Here is a 15,782-nt window from a genome sequence, read left to right as displayed (position 1 = left end):
AATTAGGCTCCCTGACTTCAGACTATACTACAAAGCTACAGTAATCAAGACAATATGGTACTGGCACAAAAATAGAAATATAGATCAGTGGTACAGGATAGAAAGCCCATAAATAAACTCGCCCGCCTATGGTCACCTAAACTATGACAAAGGAGGCAAGAATATACAATGGAGAAAAGACAGTCTCTTCAATAAGTGGTGCTGAGAAAACTGTACAGCTACATGGAAAAGAATGAAATTAGAACATTCTCTAACACCACACACAAAAATAAACTCAGAATAGATTACAGTAAGTCCCCTACATATGAACCTTCAAGTTGCCAACTTTCAAAGATGCGAACATGCGTTTGCATGTCCAGTCACATTAAGTTAGTTCACGTGTCTGGCATACATTGTCATATGTGTGTATCCTCTATAAGTTGTGCTTTTGTGTACTCTACTGTACTATACTCTATAGAGTACAGTAGTACACTGTCTTTATTTCAAGCCCAGGATGTCTGGAAGCAAGTGTAAAAGCAGCAGTGATGTAGCTGATAACTGCTAAGAAGTGCCAAGCAATAACGATGGAAACAAAAGTGAAAACAATTGAGAGAGTGGAGCGAGGCGAAAAGATGGTAGACGTCGCTCATTCTTATAACATGAGTCATTCAACCTTCGGCACAATTCTAAAGAACAAGGACAAGATCATGGAACATGTGAAGTCTACTGTGCCGATGATGTCGGCAGTAATATCGAAGAAATGTGTAAAAGTGGTGGAGGAGATGAAGAAACTTTTCAGTGTGTGGATGCAGGATCAGCATCAGCGTTGAGTCCCGTTCAGCTTAATGCTGATTCAAGAGAAAGCTAAAAGCCTTCAAGAGAAACCTAAAAGACTTGAGAAAGAAACATGGCGAAGAATCAGAGGGAGCATCTTTTAACACCAGCCATGGGTGGTTTCGTCGGTTCAAGGCTAGAGCCAACCTTCACAACATAAAAGTACGTGGCAAGGCAGTGAGTGCAGATATGGTAGCTGCCTGCGAATTTCCTGAAATGCTTTGAGAAATTATTGATGAAGGCACGTATTTACCTGAGCAGGGTTTTAATGTGGATGAGATAAGACTGTACTGGAAGAGGATGCCAGATCAAAGTTACATCAGTAAGAAGGAAAAGTTGATGCCCGGCTATAAAGCAGCAAAGGATAGGCTAACTCTGTTGGCAATGCTTCTGATGATCTGAAGCTGAAGCCTTCCTTAGTTTATCATTCAGAGAACCCAAGAGCCCTTAAAAACATAGCCAAGGGCTCTCTTCCTGTTGTGTGGAAGAGTAACCCCAAAGCCTGGATTACACAGGCCATTTTCCAGGACTGGTTTTTCCACCACTTTATCCTGGAGATAGAGAAATATTGCTTGGAGAAAGACGTCCCATTCAACATTCTTTTGCTGCTTGACAGTGCTCCAGGCCACTCCCCATTCATGGATGACTTTCATCCCAACGTCAAAGTAGTGCATCTGCCACTGAATGCTATTGAGTACGTTGCTCATCCAACCTTTGGACCAGGGAGTTATAGCGACTTTCAAGAAATATCATTTATGTCACACTTTTCATCAGACAGTAAAGGTTAGTGATCAGTCAGGAACAATCTTGTGACAATTTTGGAAGGACTATAACATCTGTAAGGCTGTAAAAAACATTGACTTTTCTTGTCGTAAGGTTATGGCCGTCACCATGAATGGGGTTTGGAAGAACCTTTGGCCGCAGTTTGTTCACGATTTTTGTGGATTTGAGAATGTGGATGAGGAGTACAAAGAGGTCTTCAGCAACTTCATGACCCTCAGCGAGAAGCTGGAGCTAGATCTGCAAGAGGACAGCTTCACTGAACTCCTTTCTGTGCAACATGAGGAGCTTACTAATGAAGACCTGATGGAATTGGAGGCCCAGAGAAAGGATGAGGAGAGACAAGAAGAAGAAAAAGTAACTGAAGAACCAAAGAAATTCATGATGCAGGAAATGGCAAGGGGGTTTTCTTTATATGAGGAGGTACTGTTAGTTTTTGAGGCACAGGACCCGAACGTAGAGCAATACCCAAAGGTTGCAGCAGCCATTCAGAATGCCATCCAGTGCTACCATGTCATATATGACGAGAAGAAAAGAGCTACTACCCAGACATCACTGGATTGTTTTTTTCAAGAGAGTAGATAGAATTGAATCCAGCAAGGAACCAGAACCTGTGCCATCAGCGTCAGGCATGAGTGAAATTGCAACTTGCCCTCCGTCACCTATGGCTGATGATCCTTCAGCTATACCATCTCCCACCTCCCCTCCCTCCTCCAGTCAGTAACTCTTTTTCCTGTTCACTTGATGCCAGCACGTGTATGCCAGCTGTTGTAGTGTACTACTGTACTTTTCAGGGTACTGTACTATAAGATGAAAATGTTTTATTTTTTGTGTTTGCTTGTTTTTATGTATTATTTGTGTGAAAAGTATTATAAATCTATTACAGTACAGTACTATATAGCCGATTTTGTTAGTTGGGTACCTAGGCTAACTTTGTTGGACTTAGAAACAAATTGGACTTAGGAACGCGCTCTTGCAGTGGAACTTGTTCATGTGTAGGGGACTTACTGTAACGATCTAAATGTAAGAGCAGATACTATAAAACTCTTAAAGGAAAACATAGGCAGAACACTCGTTGACATAAATTGCAGCAATATCTTTTTGGATCCACCCCTAGAGTAATGAAAATAAAAACAAAAATAAACGGGACCTAATTAAACTTAAAAACTTTTGCACACTAAAGGAAACCATCAACAAAATGAAAAGACAACCACAGAATGGGAGAAAATATTTGCAAACAAAGTGACCAACAGGGGATTAATCTCCAAAATGTATAAATAGCTCATGCAGCTCAATAACAAAAAAAACCAGACAACCCAATCAAAAAAGGGGCTGAAGACCTAAATAGACATGTCTCCAGAGAAGACATACAGATGGCCAAAAAGCACATGAAAAGATGCTCAGCATCACTAATTATTAGAGAAACGCAAATCAGTAGTACAGTGAGGTATCTCCTCACACCTGTCAGAATGGCCATCATCAAAAAGCCACAAACATGAGCTTCCCTGGTGGCGCAGTGGTTGCAAGTCCACCTGCCAGTGCAGGGGACACGGGTTTGTGCCCCGGTCGGGGAGGATCCCGCATGCCGTGGAGAAGCTAGGCCTGTGAGCCATGGCCGCTGGGCCTGCACGTCTGGAGCCTGTGCTCTGCAACAGGAGAGGCCACAGCAGTGAGAGGCCCACGTACCGCAAAAAAAAAAAAAAAAAAAAAAGCCACAATAAATGCTGGAGAGAGTGTGGAGAAAAGGGAAGACTCCTACACTCTTTGCGGGAATATAAATTGATACAACCACTATGGAGAACAGTATGGAGTTTTCGTAAAAAGCTAAAAATAGAACTACCATATGGTCTAGCAGTCCCACTCCTGGGCATATATCTGGATAAAACCATAATTTGAAAAGATACATGCACCCCAATATTTATTGCAGCACTATTTACAACAGCCAAGACATGGAAAGAACCTAAATGTCCATTGACAGAGGAATGGATAAAGACGGTGTTGTACATATGTACAGTGGAGTATTACTCGGCCATAAAAAGAGTGAAATAATGCCATCCATAATGCAGCAACATGGATGGACCTAGAGGTAATCATACTAAGTGAACTAAGACAGAGAAAGACAAATATCATATGAGATCACTTATATGTGGAATCTAAAAAGATGATACAAATGAACTTATTTACAAAACAGAAACCAACTCACAGACTTTGAAAACAAACTTATGATTATCAAAGGGGAAAGGTGGAGGGAGGTATAAATTAGGAGTTTGGGATCAACATATGCACACTACTATATATAAAATAGATAATCAACAAGGACCTCCTGTATAGCAGAGGGAACTCTACTCAATATTCTCTAATCATCTATATGCGAAAAGACTCTGAAGAAGAATGGATATATGTATATGTATAATTGAACCACTTTGCCGTACACCTGAAACTAACAACACATTGTAAATCAACTATACCCCAATATAAAATAAAAATTAAACTGAATAAAAAGAACTTAAATCAACTATACCCCAATATAAAATAAAAATTAAATTGAATAAAAAGAACTTAAAAATAAAGTTTAGGGCTTCCCTGGTGGCGCAGTGGTTGAGAGTCCGCCTGCCGATGCAGGGGACACGGGTTCGTGCCCTGGTCCAGGAAGATCCCACATGCCGTGGAGCGGCTAGGCCCGTGAGCCATGGCCGCTGAGCCTGCGCATCTGGAGCCTATGGTCCGCAACGGGAGAAGCCACAACAGTGAGAGGCCTGCGTACCGCAAAAAAAAAAAAAAAAAAATTAAAAATAAATTACTTAGGTCTAAAAAAAAGTACTATGTTGAACAGAAGTCGTGAGAATGAACATCCTTGTCTTGTTCCTGAATTTAGAGGAAAACCTTTCACATTTCACCACTGAGTATGTTGTTAGCTGTTTTTTTGTCATATGGCCTTTGTTATTTTGAGATAGGCTCCTTTTATACCCAGTTTTTTGAGAGCTTTTATTATGAAAGAGTGTTGACTTTTGTCAAATGCTTTATCTGTATCTATTGAGAGAATCATAGTATTTTTATCTTTCATTCTTTTACTGTAATGCATTATTTTTATTGATTTGTGTATGAACCATCCTTGCATCCGAGGAATAAATTCCACTTGATCATGGTGAATGATCTTTTTAATGGGCTGTTGAATTCTGTTTGCTAGTTTTTTTTTTTTTTTTTTTTTTGCGCACGGTACGCGGGCCTCTCACTGTTGTGCCCTCTCCCATTGCCGGAGCACAGGCTCCGGATGCGCAGGCTCAGTGGCCGTGGCTCACGGGCCTAGCTGCTCCGCGGCATGTGGGATCCTCCCGGACCGGGGCACGAACCCGTGTCCTCTGCATTGGCAGGTGGACTCTCAACCACTGCGCCACCAGGGAAGCCCCTGTTTGCTAGTATTTTGTTGAGAATGTTTGCATCTATATTCATCAGGGATATTGGCCTGTTGCTTTTTTCTTGTGGTATTTTTTTTTTTAATTTTGTTTATTTATTTATTTTTGGCTGTGTTGGGTCTTCGTTTCTGTGCGTGGGCTTTCTCTAGTTGCGGTGAGTGGGGGCCACTCTTCATCGCGGTGCACGGGCCTCTCACTATCGTGGCCTCTCTTGTCGGAGCACAGGCTCCAGACGCGCAGGCTCAGTAGTTGTGGCTCACGGGCCTAGTTGCTCCGCGGCATGTGGGATCTTCCCAGACCAGGGCTCGAACCCGTGTCCCCTGCATCGGCAGGCAGATTCTCAGCCGCTGCGCCACCAGGGAAGCCCCTCTTGTGGTATTTTTATCTGACTTTGGTATCAGGGTAATGCTGGCCTCGTGATATGAGTTTTGGAGTGTTCCGTCTTCAATTGGAAGAGTTTGAGAAAGATTGGCATTAATTCTTCTTCAAATGTTTGATATAAATCACCACTAAAACCATCTGGTCCTGGTATTTTCTTTGTTGGGCCGTTTTTGATTACTGATTCAGTCTCCTTATTATTGGTCTGTTCTGATTTTCTGTTTCTTCCTGACTCAGTCTTAGTGGGTTGACTGTTTAACTTTGTTTCATTAATTTTTTTCTATTATCTTTCTAGTCTCTATTTCATTTATTTCTGCTCTAATCTTTAATTCCCTCTTGCTAAATTTGGGCTTAGTTTTTTCTTTATACTTCCTTGAGAAGTAAAGTTAGGTTGTTTATTTGAGATCTTTTCTTAATATAGGCATTTATTGCTATAAACTTCCTTCTTAGAACTATCTTTGCTGCGTTCCCTAAGCTTTGATATATTTTCTTTGTTGTTTTTGTTCTCAAAATACTTTCTGATTTGCCTTTTGATTTCTTCTTTGATCCGTTGATTATTCAGGAGTGTGTTGTTTAATTTCCATGCATTTGTAAATTTTTCATTTTTCTTCATGTTATGTTTTTCTAGTTTCATGCCATTGCAGTGGGAAAAGATACTTGATATGATTACAGTCTTCTTAAAATTGTTTAAGGCTTGCTTTCTGGCCCAATATATGATTTATCCTAGAATATGTTCCTTGTGTATGTGAGAGGAATATATATTCTGGTGCTGTTGAATGGAATGTTCTGTATGTGTCTGTTCGGTCAGTTTTGTCTGTAGTGTTAGGTCCACTATTGATTAATTTTCTGTTTGGATACCTATGTATTGTTGAAAGTGGGTTTTGAAATGTTCCCTACTGTTATTTATTTCTATTACTCCCTTCAGTTCAGTTAATGTTTGCTTTAAATATTTAGTTGCTCTAGTGTTGAATGTGTATGTATATACGGTTGTGATATCCTCTTGATGAATTGACCCCTTTGTCACTATATGGTGTCCTTCTTTGTCTCTTGTGACTGATTTTGAGTAAAGTCTATTTTGTCTGATAATTATAGCCACTCTTGCTCTCTTTTTGTTACCATTTGCATGGAATATCTTTTTCCATCTCTTCACTTTCAGCTTATGTGTGTCCTTAAAGCTAAAGTTAGTCTCTTGTAGATAGCACATTGTTGGATCTTGTTTTTGTTTGTTTTTTATCCATTCAGCCACTCTGTGTCTTTGATTGGATAGTTTAGTTCATTTACATTTAAATATTGATAGTTAAGTGCTTACTAGTCCCATCTTGTTAATTGTTTGAGTTTTTAGTTCCTTTCTTCCTCTCTTGCTTTTTTCCTTTTTGATTTATTTTTATAATGGTGTGTCCTAATTCCTTTATCATATATGTGTTTTGCAAATATTTTCTCCCATTTTGTGGCTTGCCTTTTCATTCTCTTAATAGTGTCTTTTACAGAGCAGAAGTTTCTAATTTTAATGAAGTCCAGCTTCTTTTTTCTTTCATGAATTGTGCTTTCAGTGTTGTTTAAAAAGTCATCAGTAAACCAAATGTCATGTAGTTTTCCCCTGTGTTACCTCTGAGAGTTCTGTAGTTTGAGGTCTTACATTTAGATTTACAATTGTTTTTGAATTAATTTTTGTGAAAGGTTTAAGGTCTGTGCTCAGATTTTTTTTCTTTTTTGCATGTGAATGTCCAGTTGTTCCAGCACCAATTGTTTTAAAAAGACTATCCTCATTTTTTTGTACTTCCTGGTTCCCCCTTCTACTAGTGTAGAAATTAATTACTGTTTGTATTCTTTTAATGATTGTCCTAAAAGAATAGAATCCTTACTTAACTGTCCACCATGTTTGTAGTCTCTCTCTGCTGCACTTTAGCTGCATATTTATTATGTCTTATCTTTCAGTTCACTAATTTTCTCTTCATCTGCTTATAAATTGCTATTAGTAAGCCTATCCATTATGTTGCCATTTGGGTTATTGTATCTTTCATTTCAAGTAGTTCTTTTTGCCCAAATCAGCAAGGTCACATTTTATAGTTTCTGTTTCTTATAAACTTGTGTGATGTGCAAAGTGTTTAACAACTGATACGGCTTGGGCAATAATCAGTCAGAATGGATACCAGCTGGAAACAACCACTGTAACTGTATCATTATGTACTATTGAATATCAACCTCCTTATATACTTTTTGAGCATATCTTTTATTTCCTTAAACTTTGAAAACAGAGATGTTTTATAGGCAGTTTTTGTTACTTCTTTTATTTACATCCTGAGAATCTGTTTCTGCTGATTCTCATTTATGGTGTCTTGTTTCCTACTGTGCTTGATTTTTTTATGTTTCTACTCAAGATTCTTGAAAAATTATTTATGGAAATATTTTGAAGCCTAAGATGAAGGTGTCTTCCCCCAGAGAGGATTTACATTTGCTTCTTCCTATGTTTGGGACCAATGAAAACTAAATTCATAGCTTGACATCTTTTGGCCTCCCATATAATGTAATTTGGGGCTGTAAATACATGAGAAAGTCTGTTTGTATTACACCTTAGGGACTGGTTTTCCGTACCCCATTTTGTTGGATTCTTCTCAGAACCAAGGTATCTATCTTTCATTGCAGTCCCCTGAGGATGTGGATGAAAGTGGGTTTACTTCTGGTTTTCCCTTAGCCTAAGAGTGTGATCCCTTGAGCCTTGATGTCTATTTTCCTGACCTAGTAAGGTACATTAAAACTAAAGTTAACATTTGCCTAGGTTTACAAATGCCCAGCAGGAAAAAAAAAGTAGCTTTAATTCTCCATTTACTTCTCTGGGACCTCACTTTTCCTTAGATATTGCTTGGTAATTGCTTTACTAGTCACTTGCTTTTGGAATTTAAAAAAAAACGTTATCCAACATTTTTTGGTTGTTTTCAGTAGGAGGGTTGGTTTGACATATATAATGTGCCCTATTTTCAGAAGCAGAGTTCAGTATTTCCATAGCATTTTTTTTAACCTTTTTATTGGAGTATAATTGCTTTACAATGGTATGTTAGTTTCAGCTTCACAACAAAATGAATCAGTCATATATATACATATATTCCCATATCTCCCCCCGCCTGCGTCTCCCTCCCTCCCACCCTCCCCATCCCACCCCTCCAGGCGGTCACAAAGCACCGAGCTGATCTCCCTGTGCTATGCGGCTGCTTCCCACTAGCTATCTACCTTACGTTTGGTAGTGTATATATGTCCATGCCTCTTTATCGCTTTGTCACCGTTTACCCTTCCCCCTCCCCATAGCCTCAAGTCCATTCTCTAGTAAGTCTGTGTCTTTATTCCTGTTTCACCCCTAGGTTTTTCATGACATTTTTTTTTTAAATTCCATATATATGTGTTAGCATACGGTATTTGTCTCTCTCTTTCTGACTTACTTCACTCTGTATGACAGACTCTAGGTCTATCCACCTCATTACAAATAGCTCAATTTCGTCTCTTTTTATGGCTGAGTAATATTCCATTGTATATATGTGCCACATCTTCTTTATCCATTCATCCGATGATGGACACTTAGGTTGTTTCCATCTCTGGGCTATTGTAAATAGAGCTGCAATGAACATTTTGGTACATGACTCTTTTTGAATTATGGTTTTCTCAGGGTATATGCCCAGTAGTGGGATTGCTGGGTCATATGGTAGTTCTATTTGTAGCTTTTTAAGGAACCTCCATACTGTTCTCCACAGTGGCTGTATCAATTTACATTCCCACCAACAGTGTAAGAGGGTTCCCTTTTCTCCACACCCTCTCCAGCATTTATTGTTTCTAGATTTTTTGATGATGGCCATTCTGACTGGTGTGAGATGATATCTCATTGTAGTTTTGATTTGCATTTCTCTCATGATTAGTGATGTTGAGCATTCTTTCATGTGTTTGTTGGCACTCTGTATATCTTCTTTGGAGAAATGTCTATTTAGGTCTTCTGCCCATTTTTGGATTGGGTTGTTTGTTTTTTTGTTATTAAGCTGCATGAGCTGCTTATAAATTTTGGAGATCAATCCTTTGTCAGTTGCTTCATTTGCAAATATTTTCTCCCATTCTGAGGGTTGTCTTTTGGTCTTCTTTATGGTTTCCTTTGCTGCGCAAAAGCTTTTAAGTTTCATTAGGTCCCATTTGTTTACTCTTGTTTTTATTTCCATTTCTCTAGGAGGTGGGTCAAAAAGGACCTTGCTGTGATTTATGTCATAGAGTGTTCTGCCTATGTTTTCCTCTAAGAGTTTGATAGTTTCTGGCCTTACATTTAGGTCTTTAATCCATTTTGAGCTTATTTTTGTGTACGGTGTTAAGGAGTGATCTAATTTCATACTTTTACATGTAGCTGTCCAGTTTTCCCAGCACCACTTATTGAATAGGCTGTCCTTTCTCCACTGTACATTTCTGCCTCCTTTGTCAAAGATAAGGTGACCATATGTGCATGGGTTTATCTCTGGGCTTTCTATCCTGTTCCATTGATCTATCTTTCTGTTTTTGTGCCAGTACCATACCGTCTTGATAACTGTAGCTTTGTAGTATAGTCTGAAGTCTGGGAGCCTGATTCCTCCAGTTCCTTCTTTCGTTCTCAAGATTGCTTTGGCTATTCTGGGTCTTTTGTGTTTCCATACAAATTGCAAAATTTTTTGTTCTAGTTCTGTGAAAAATGCCAGTGGTAGTTTGATAGGGATTGCATTGAATCTATAGATTGCTTTCGGTAGTAGAGTCATTTTCACAATGTTGATTCTTCCAATCCAAGAACATGGTATATCTCTCCATCTATTTGTATCATCTTTAATTTCTTTCATCAGTGTCTTATAATTTTCTGCATACAGATCTTTTGTCTCCTTAGGTAGGTTTATTCCTAGATATTTTATTCTTTTTGTTGCAATGGTAAATGGGAGTGTTTTCTTGATTTCACTTTCAGATTTTTCATCATTAGTATATAGGAATGCCAGAGATTTCTGTGCATTAATTTTGTATCCTGCCACTTTACCAAATTCATTGATTAGCTCTAGTAGTTTTCTGGTAGCATCTTTAGGGTTCTCTATGTATAGGATCATGTCATCTGCAAACAGTGACAGCTTTACTTCTTCTTTTCCGATTTGGATTCCTTTTATTTCCTTTTCTTCTCTGATTGCTGTGGCTAAAACTTCCAAAACTATGTTGAATAAGAGTGGTGAGAGTGGGCAACCTTGTCTTGTTCCTGATCTTAGTGGAAATGCTTTCAGTTTTTCACCATTGAGGATGATGTTTGCTGTGGGCTTGTCATATATGGCCTTTATTATGTTGAGGAAAGTTCCCTCTATGCCTACTTTCTGCAGGGTTTTTATCATAAATGGGTGTTGAATTTTGTGAAAAGCTTTCTCTGCATCTATTGAGATGATCATATGGTTTTTCTCCTTCAGTTTGTTAATATGGTTTATCACATTGATAGATTTGCGTATATTGAAGAATCCTTGCATTCCTGGAATAAACCCCACTTGATCATGGTGTATGATCTTTTGAATGTGCTGTTGGATTCTGTTTGCTAGTATTTTGTTGAGGATTTTTGCATCTATGTTCATCAGTGATATTGGCCTGTAGTTTTCTTTCTTTGTGACATCCTTGTCTGGTTTTGGTATCAAGGTGATGGTGGCCTCGTAGAAGGAGTTTGGGAGTGTTCCTCCCTCTGCTATATTTTGGAAGAGTTTGAGAAGGATAGGTGTTAGCTCTTCTCTAAATGTTTGATAGAATTCGCCTGTGAAGCCATCTGGTCCTGGGCTTTTCTTTGTTGGAAGATTTTTAATCACAGTTTCAATTTCAGTGCTTGTGATTGGTCTGTTCATATTTTCTATTTCTTCCTGATTCAGTCTTGGCAGGTTGTGCCTTTCTAAGAATTTGTCCATTTCTTCCAGATTGTCCATTTTATTGGCATAGAGTTGCTTGTAGTAATCTCTCATGATCTCTTTTATTTCTGCAGTGTCAGTTGTTACCTCTGCTTTTTCATTTCTAATTCTATTGATTTGGGTCTTCTCCCTTTTTTTCTTGATGAGTCTGGCTAGTGGTTTATCTATTTTGTTTATCTTCTCAAAGAACCAGCTTTTAGTTTTATTGATCTTTGCTATTGTTTCCTTCATTTCTTTTTCATTTATTTCTGATCTGATTTTTATGATTTCTTTCCTTCTGCTAGCTTTGGGTTTTTTTTGTTCTTCTTTCTCTAATTGCTTGAGGTGCAAGGTTAGGTTGTTTATTCGAGATGCTTCCTGCTTCTTAAGGTGGGCTTGTATTGCTATAAACTTCCCCCTTAGAACTGCTTTTGCTGCATCCCACAGGTTTTGGGTCGTTGTGTCTCCATTGTCATTTGTTTCTAGGTATTTTTTGATTTCCTCTTTGATTTCTTCAGTGATATCTTCATTATTAAGTAGTGTATTGTTTAGCCTCCATGTGTTTGTATTTTTTACAGATCTTTTCCTGTAATTGATATCTAGTCTCATGGCGTTGTGGTCAGAAAAGATACTTGATACAATTTCAATTTTCTTAAATTTACCAAGGCTTGATTTGTGACCCAAGATATGATCTATCCTGGAGAATGTTCCATGAGCACTTGAGAAAAATGTGTATTCTGTTGTTTTTGGATGGAATGTCCTATAAATATCAATTAACTCCATCTCGTTTAATGTATCATTTAAAGCTTGTGTTTCCTTATTTATTTTCATTTTGGATGATCTGTCCATTGGTGAAAGTGGGGTGTTAAAGTCCCCTACTATGAATGTGTTACTGTCGATTTCCCCTTTTATGGTTGTCAGTATTTGCCTTATGTATTGAGGTGCACCTATGTTGGGTGCATAAATATTTACAATTGTTATATCTTCCTCTTGGATTGATCCCTTGATCATTATGTAGTGTCCTTCTTTGTCTCTTCTAATAGTCTTTGTTTTAAAGTCTATTTTGTCTGATATGAGAATTGCTACTCCAGCTTTCTTTTGGTTTCCACCTGCATGAAATACCTTTTTCCATCCCCTTACTTTCAGTCTGTATGTGTCTCTAGGTCTGAAGTGGGTCTCTTGTAGACAGCAAATATATGGGTCTTGTTTTTGTATCCATTCAGCCAATCTGTGTCTTTTGGTGGGAGCATTTAGTCCATTTACATTTAAGGTAATTATCGATATGTGTGTTCCTATTCCCATTTTCTTCATTGTTTTGGGTTTGTTATTGTAGGTCCTTTCCTTCTTTTGTGTTTCTTGTCTAGAGAAGTTCCTTTAGCAGTTGTTGTAGAGCTGGTTTGGTGGTGCTGAACTCTCTCAGCTTTTGCTTGTCTGTAAAGGTTTTAATTTCTCCATCAAATCTGAATGAGATCCTTGCTGGGTAGAGTAATCTTGGTTGCAGGTTTTTCTCCTTCAACACTTTCAATATGTCCTGCCACTCCCTTCTGGCTTGCAGAGTTTCTGCTGAAAGATCAGCTGTTAACCTTATGGGGATTCCCTTGTGTGTTATTTGTTGTTTTTCCCTTGCTGCTTTTAATATGTTTTCTTTGTATTTAATTTTTGACAGTTTGATTAATATGTGTCTTGGCGTATTTCTCCTTGGATTTATCCTGTGTGGGACTCTCTGTGCTTCCTGGACTTGATTAACTATTTCCTTTCCCATATTAGGGAAGTTTTCAACTATAATCTCTTCAAATATTTTCTCAGTCCCTTTCTTTTTCTCTTCTTCTTCTGGAACCCCTATAATTCGAATGTTGGTGCGTTTAATGTTGTCCCAGAGGTCTCTGAGACTGTCCTCAGTTCTTTTCATTCTTTTTTTTTTATTCTGCTCTGCAGTAGTTATTTCCACTATTTTATCTTCCAGGTCACTTATCCGTTCTTCTGCCTCAGTTATTCTGCTATTGATCCCATCTAGAGTACTTTTAATTTCATTTATTGTGTTGTTCATCGTTGCTTGTTTCATCTTTAGTTCTTCTAGGTCCTTGTTAACTGATTCTTGCAATTTGTCCATTCTATTGTCCATTCTATCTCCAAGATTTCGGATCAACCTTACTATCATTATTCTGAATTCTTTTTCAGGTAGACTGCCTATTTCCTCTTCATTTGTTAGGTCTGGTGGGTTTTTATCTTGCTCCTTCATCTGCTGTGTGTTTTTCTGTCTTTTCATTTTGCTTATCTTACTGTGTTTGGGGTCTCCTTTTTTTTTTTTTTTGCAGGCTGAAGGTTCGTAGTTCCTGTTGTTTTTTGAGTCTGTCCCCAGTGGCTAAGGTTGGTTCAGTGGGTTGTGTAGGCTTCCTGGTGGAGGGTACTAGTGCCTGTGTTCTGGTGTATGAGGCTGGATCTTGTCTTTCTGGTGGGCAGGTCCACGTCTGGTGGTGTGTTTTGGGGTGTCTGTAGACTTATTATGATTTTGGGCAGCCTCTCTGCTAATGGGTGGGGTTGTGTTCCTGTCTTGCTAGTTGTTTGGCATAGGATGTCCAGCACTGTAGCTTGCTGGTCGTTGAGTGAAGCTGGGTGCTGGCGTTGAGATGGAGATGTCTCGGAGATTTTTGCTGTTTGATATTATGTGCAGCTGGGAGGCCTCTTGTGGACCAGTGTCCTGAAGTTGGATCTCCCACCTCAGAGGCACAGCACTGAGTCCTGGCTGCAGCACCAAGAGCCTTTCATCCACAGGGCTCCTTAATTTGGGATGATTCGTTGTCTATTCAGGTATTCCACAGATGCAGGGTATATCAAGTTGATTGTGGAGCTTTAATCCGCTGCTTCTGAGGCTGCTGGAAGAGATTTCCTTTTCTCTTCTTTGTTCTCACAGCTCCCAGGGGCTCAGCTTTGGATTTGGCCCCGCCTGTGCGTGTAGGTCGCCGGAGGGCGTCTGTTCTTTGCTCAGACAGGACGGGGTTAAAGGAGCCGCTGATTCGGAGGCTCTGGCTCACCCAGGCCGGGGGGTAGGGAGGGTCACGGAGTGCAGGGCGGGCCTGCAGCGGCAGAGGCCGGCGTGACGCTGCAGCCTGAGGCGCGCCGTGCGCTCTCCCGGGGGAGCCGTCCCCGGATCCCGGGACCCCGGCAGCGGCGGGCTGCACAGGCTCCCCGGAAGGGCGTGTGGCTAGTGACCTGCGCTCGCACACAGGCCTCCTGGCGGCGGCAGCAGCTGCCTTAGCGTCCCATGTCCGTCTCTGGGCTCCGCACTCTTAGCCGCGGCTCGCGCCCCTCTCCGGAGCTCTCCCAAGCAGCGTTCCCAATCCCCCCTCCTCGTGCACCAGGAAACAAAGAGGGACGTAAAAGTCTCTTGCCTCTTCGGCAGGTCCAGACCCCTCCCCAGACTCTCTCCTGGCCAGCCGCGGCGCACCAACGCCCTGCAGGCTGTGTTCACGCCGCCAACCTCAGTCCTCTCCCGGCGCTCCGACAAAAGCCGGAGCCTCATCTCCCAGTCCCGCCCGCCCCGGCGGGCGAGCAGACAAGCCTCTCGGCTGGTGAGTGCCGGTCGGCCCGATCCTCTGCGCTGGAATCTCTCCGCTTTGCCCTCCGCACCCCTGTTGCTGTGCTCTCCTCCGCGGCTCCCAAGCTCCCCCACTCCGCCTCCCGAAGTCTCCACCCGCGAAGGGGCTCCTAGTGTGTGGACACTTTTCCTCCTTCACAGCTCTCTCCCGCTGGTGCAGGACCCGTCCCTATTCTTTTGTCTCTGTTTAGTTTTTTCTTTTGCCCTAACCAGGTACGTGGGGGGTTCCTTGCCTTTTGGGAGGTCTGAGGTCTTCTGCCAGCGTTCAGTAGGTGCTCCGTAGGAGTTGTTCCACGCGTAGATGTATTTCTGGTGTATCTGTGGAGAGGAAGGTGATCTCCGCGTCTTACTCTTCCGCCATCTTCCCGGAACTCTCTCCATAGCATTTTAATAGAACAGTTCTTCAAAGATTTTTCTCAGATTCATGTCTTTTCATTATGAGTATCCCTCAGCCATTGTGACTATGTTAATAGTATTAGTAAAATATGGTAAAGTCTTCCTTATATGCTTTGTAAAAGAAACCCAATATTTCTTTTTTCAGGCTAAAGAGGCGGTGACAGAAGCTGAACGACGTGATCCTACAAATATTTTCACTAAATTTTATGTATTCAGGATTGCAATCCTAGAGGGCAACTCTGACAGAGGTATAAATGTTATTTATGAGTTATATTTGACTGTTAACACAAAGAATAATTCTCTTTGGCCGTAATAGAGAAAAATAGCTTTTAAGACAATGGAGTCGAATATATATGCTAGCTTTCCTATGTAAAGATGATACAACCATACAAAAAGAAACTATGGAAGGTTGCATAAAAATAAAAGAACAGGGTTTGCCTATTGAAGGAGTAGGAACTAGGCAGATGTGGGGCAAGAATTGGGGGAAAGTCTTGTTCCTGTATACTTTTTTGTACT

The 15,782-nt window shown here is 40.4% G+C and overlaps 1 protein-coding gene across 1 annotated transcript in view; it reads left to right on the top strand.

Moving 5' to 3' along the window:
• The window catches only part of TEX11 (testis expressed 11), a gene marked incomplete at both ends in the record, with an annotated part of 339,328 nt that overhangs the window by 210,408 nt on the left and 113,138 nt on the right, over positions 1–15,782 (top strand). The window contains one exon of the mRNA XM_082865110.1: positions 15,412–15,514. Within this exon, the coding sequence (XP_082721236.1) occupies positions 15,412–15,514 (103 nt within the window). The remainder of the gene's footprint in view (positions 1–15,411; positions 15,515–15,782) is intronic.

Source organism: Leucopleurus acutus (assembly GCF_964270905.1).
Source record: "Leucopleurus acutus genome assembly, chromosome: X".
Classification (NCBI taxonomy): Eukaryota; Metazoa; Chordata; class Mammalia; order Artiodactyla; family Delphinidae; genus Leucopleurus; species Leucopleurus acutus.
This window is presented reverse-complemented; position numbering and strand designations above follow the sequence as displayed.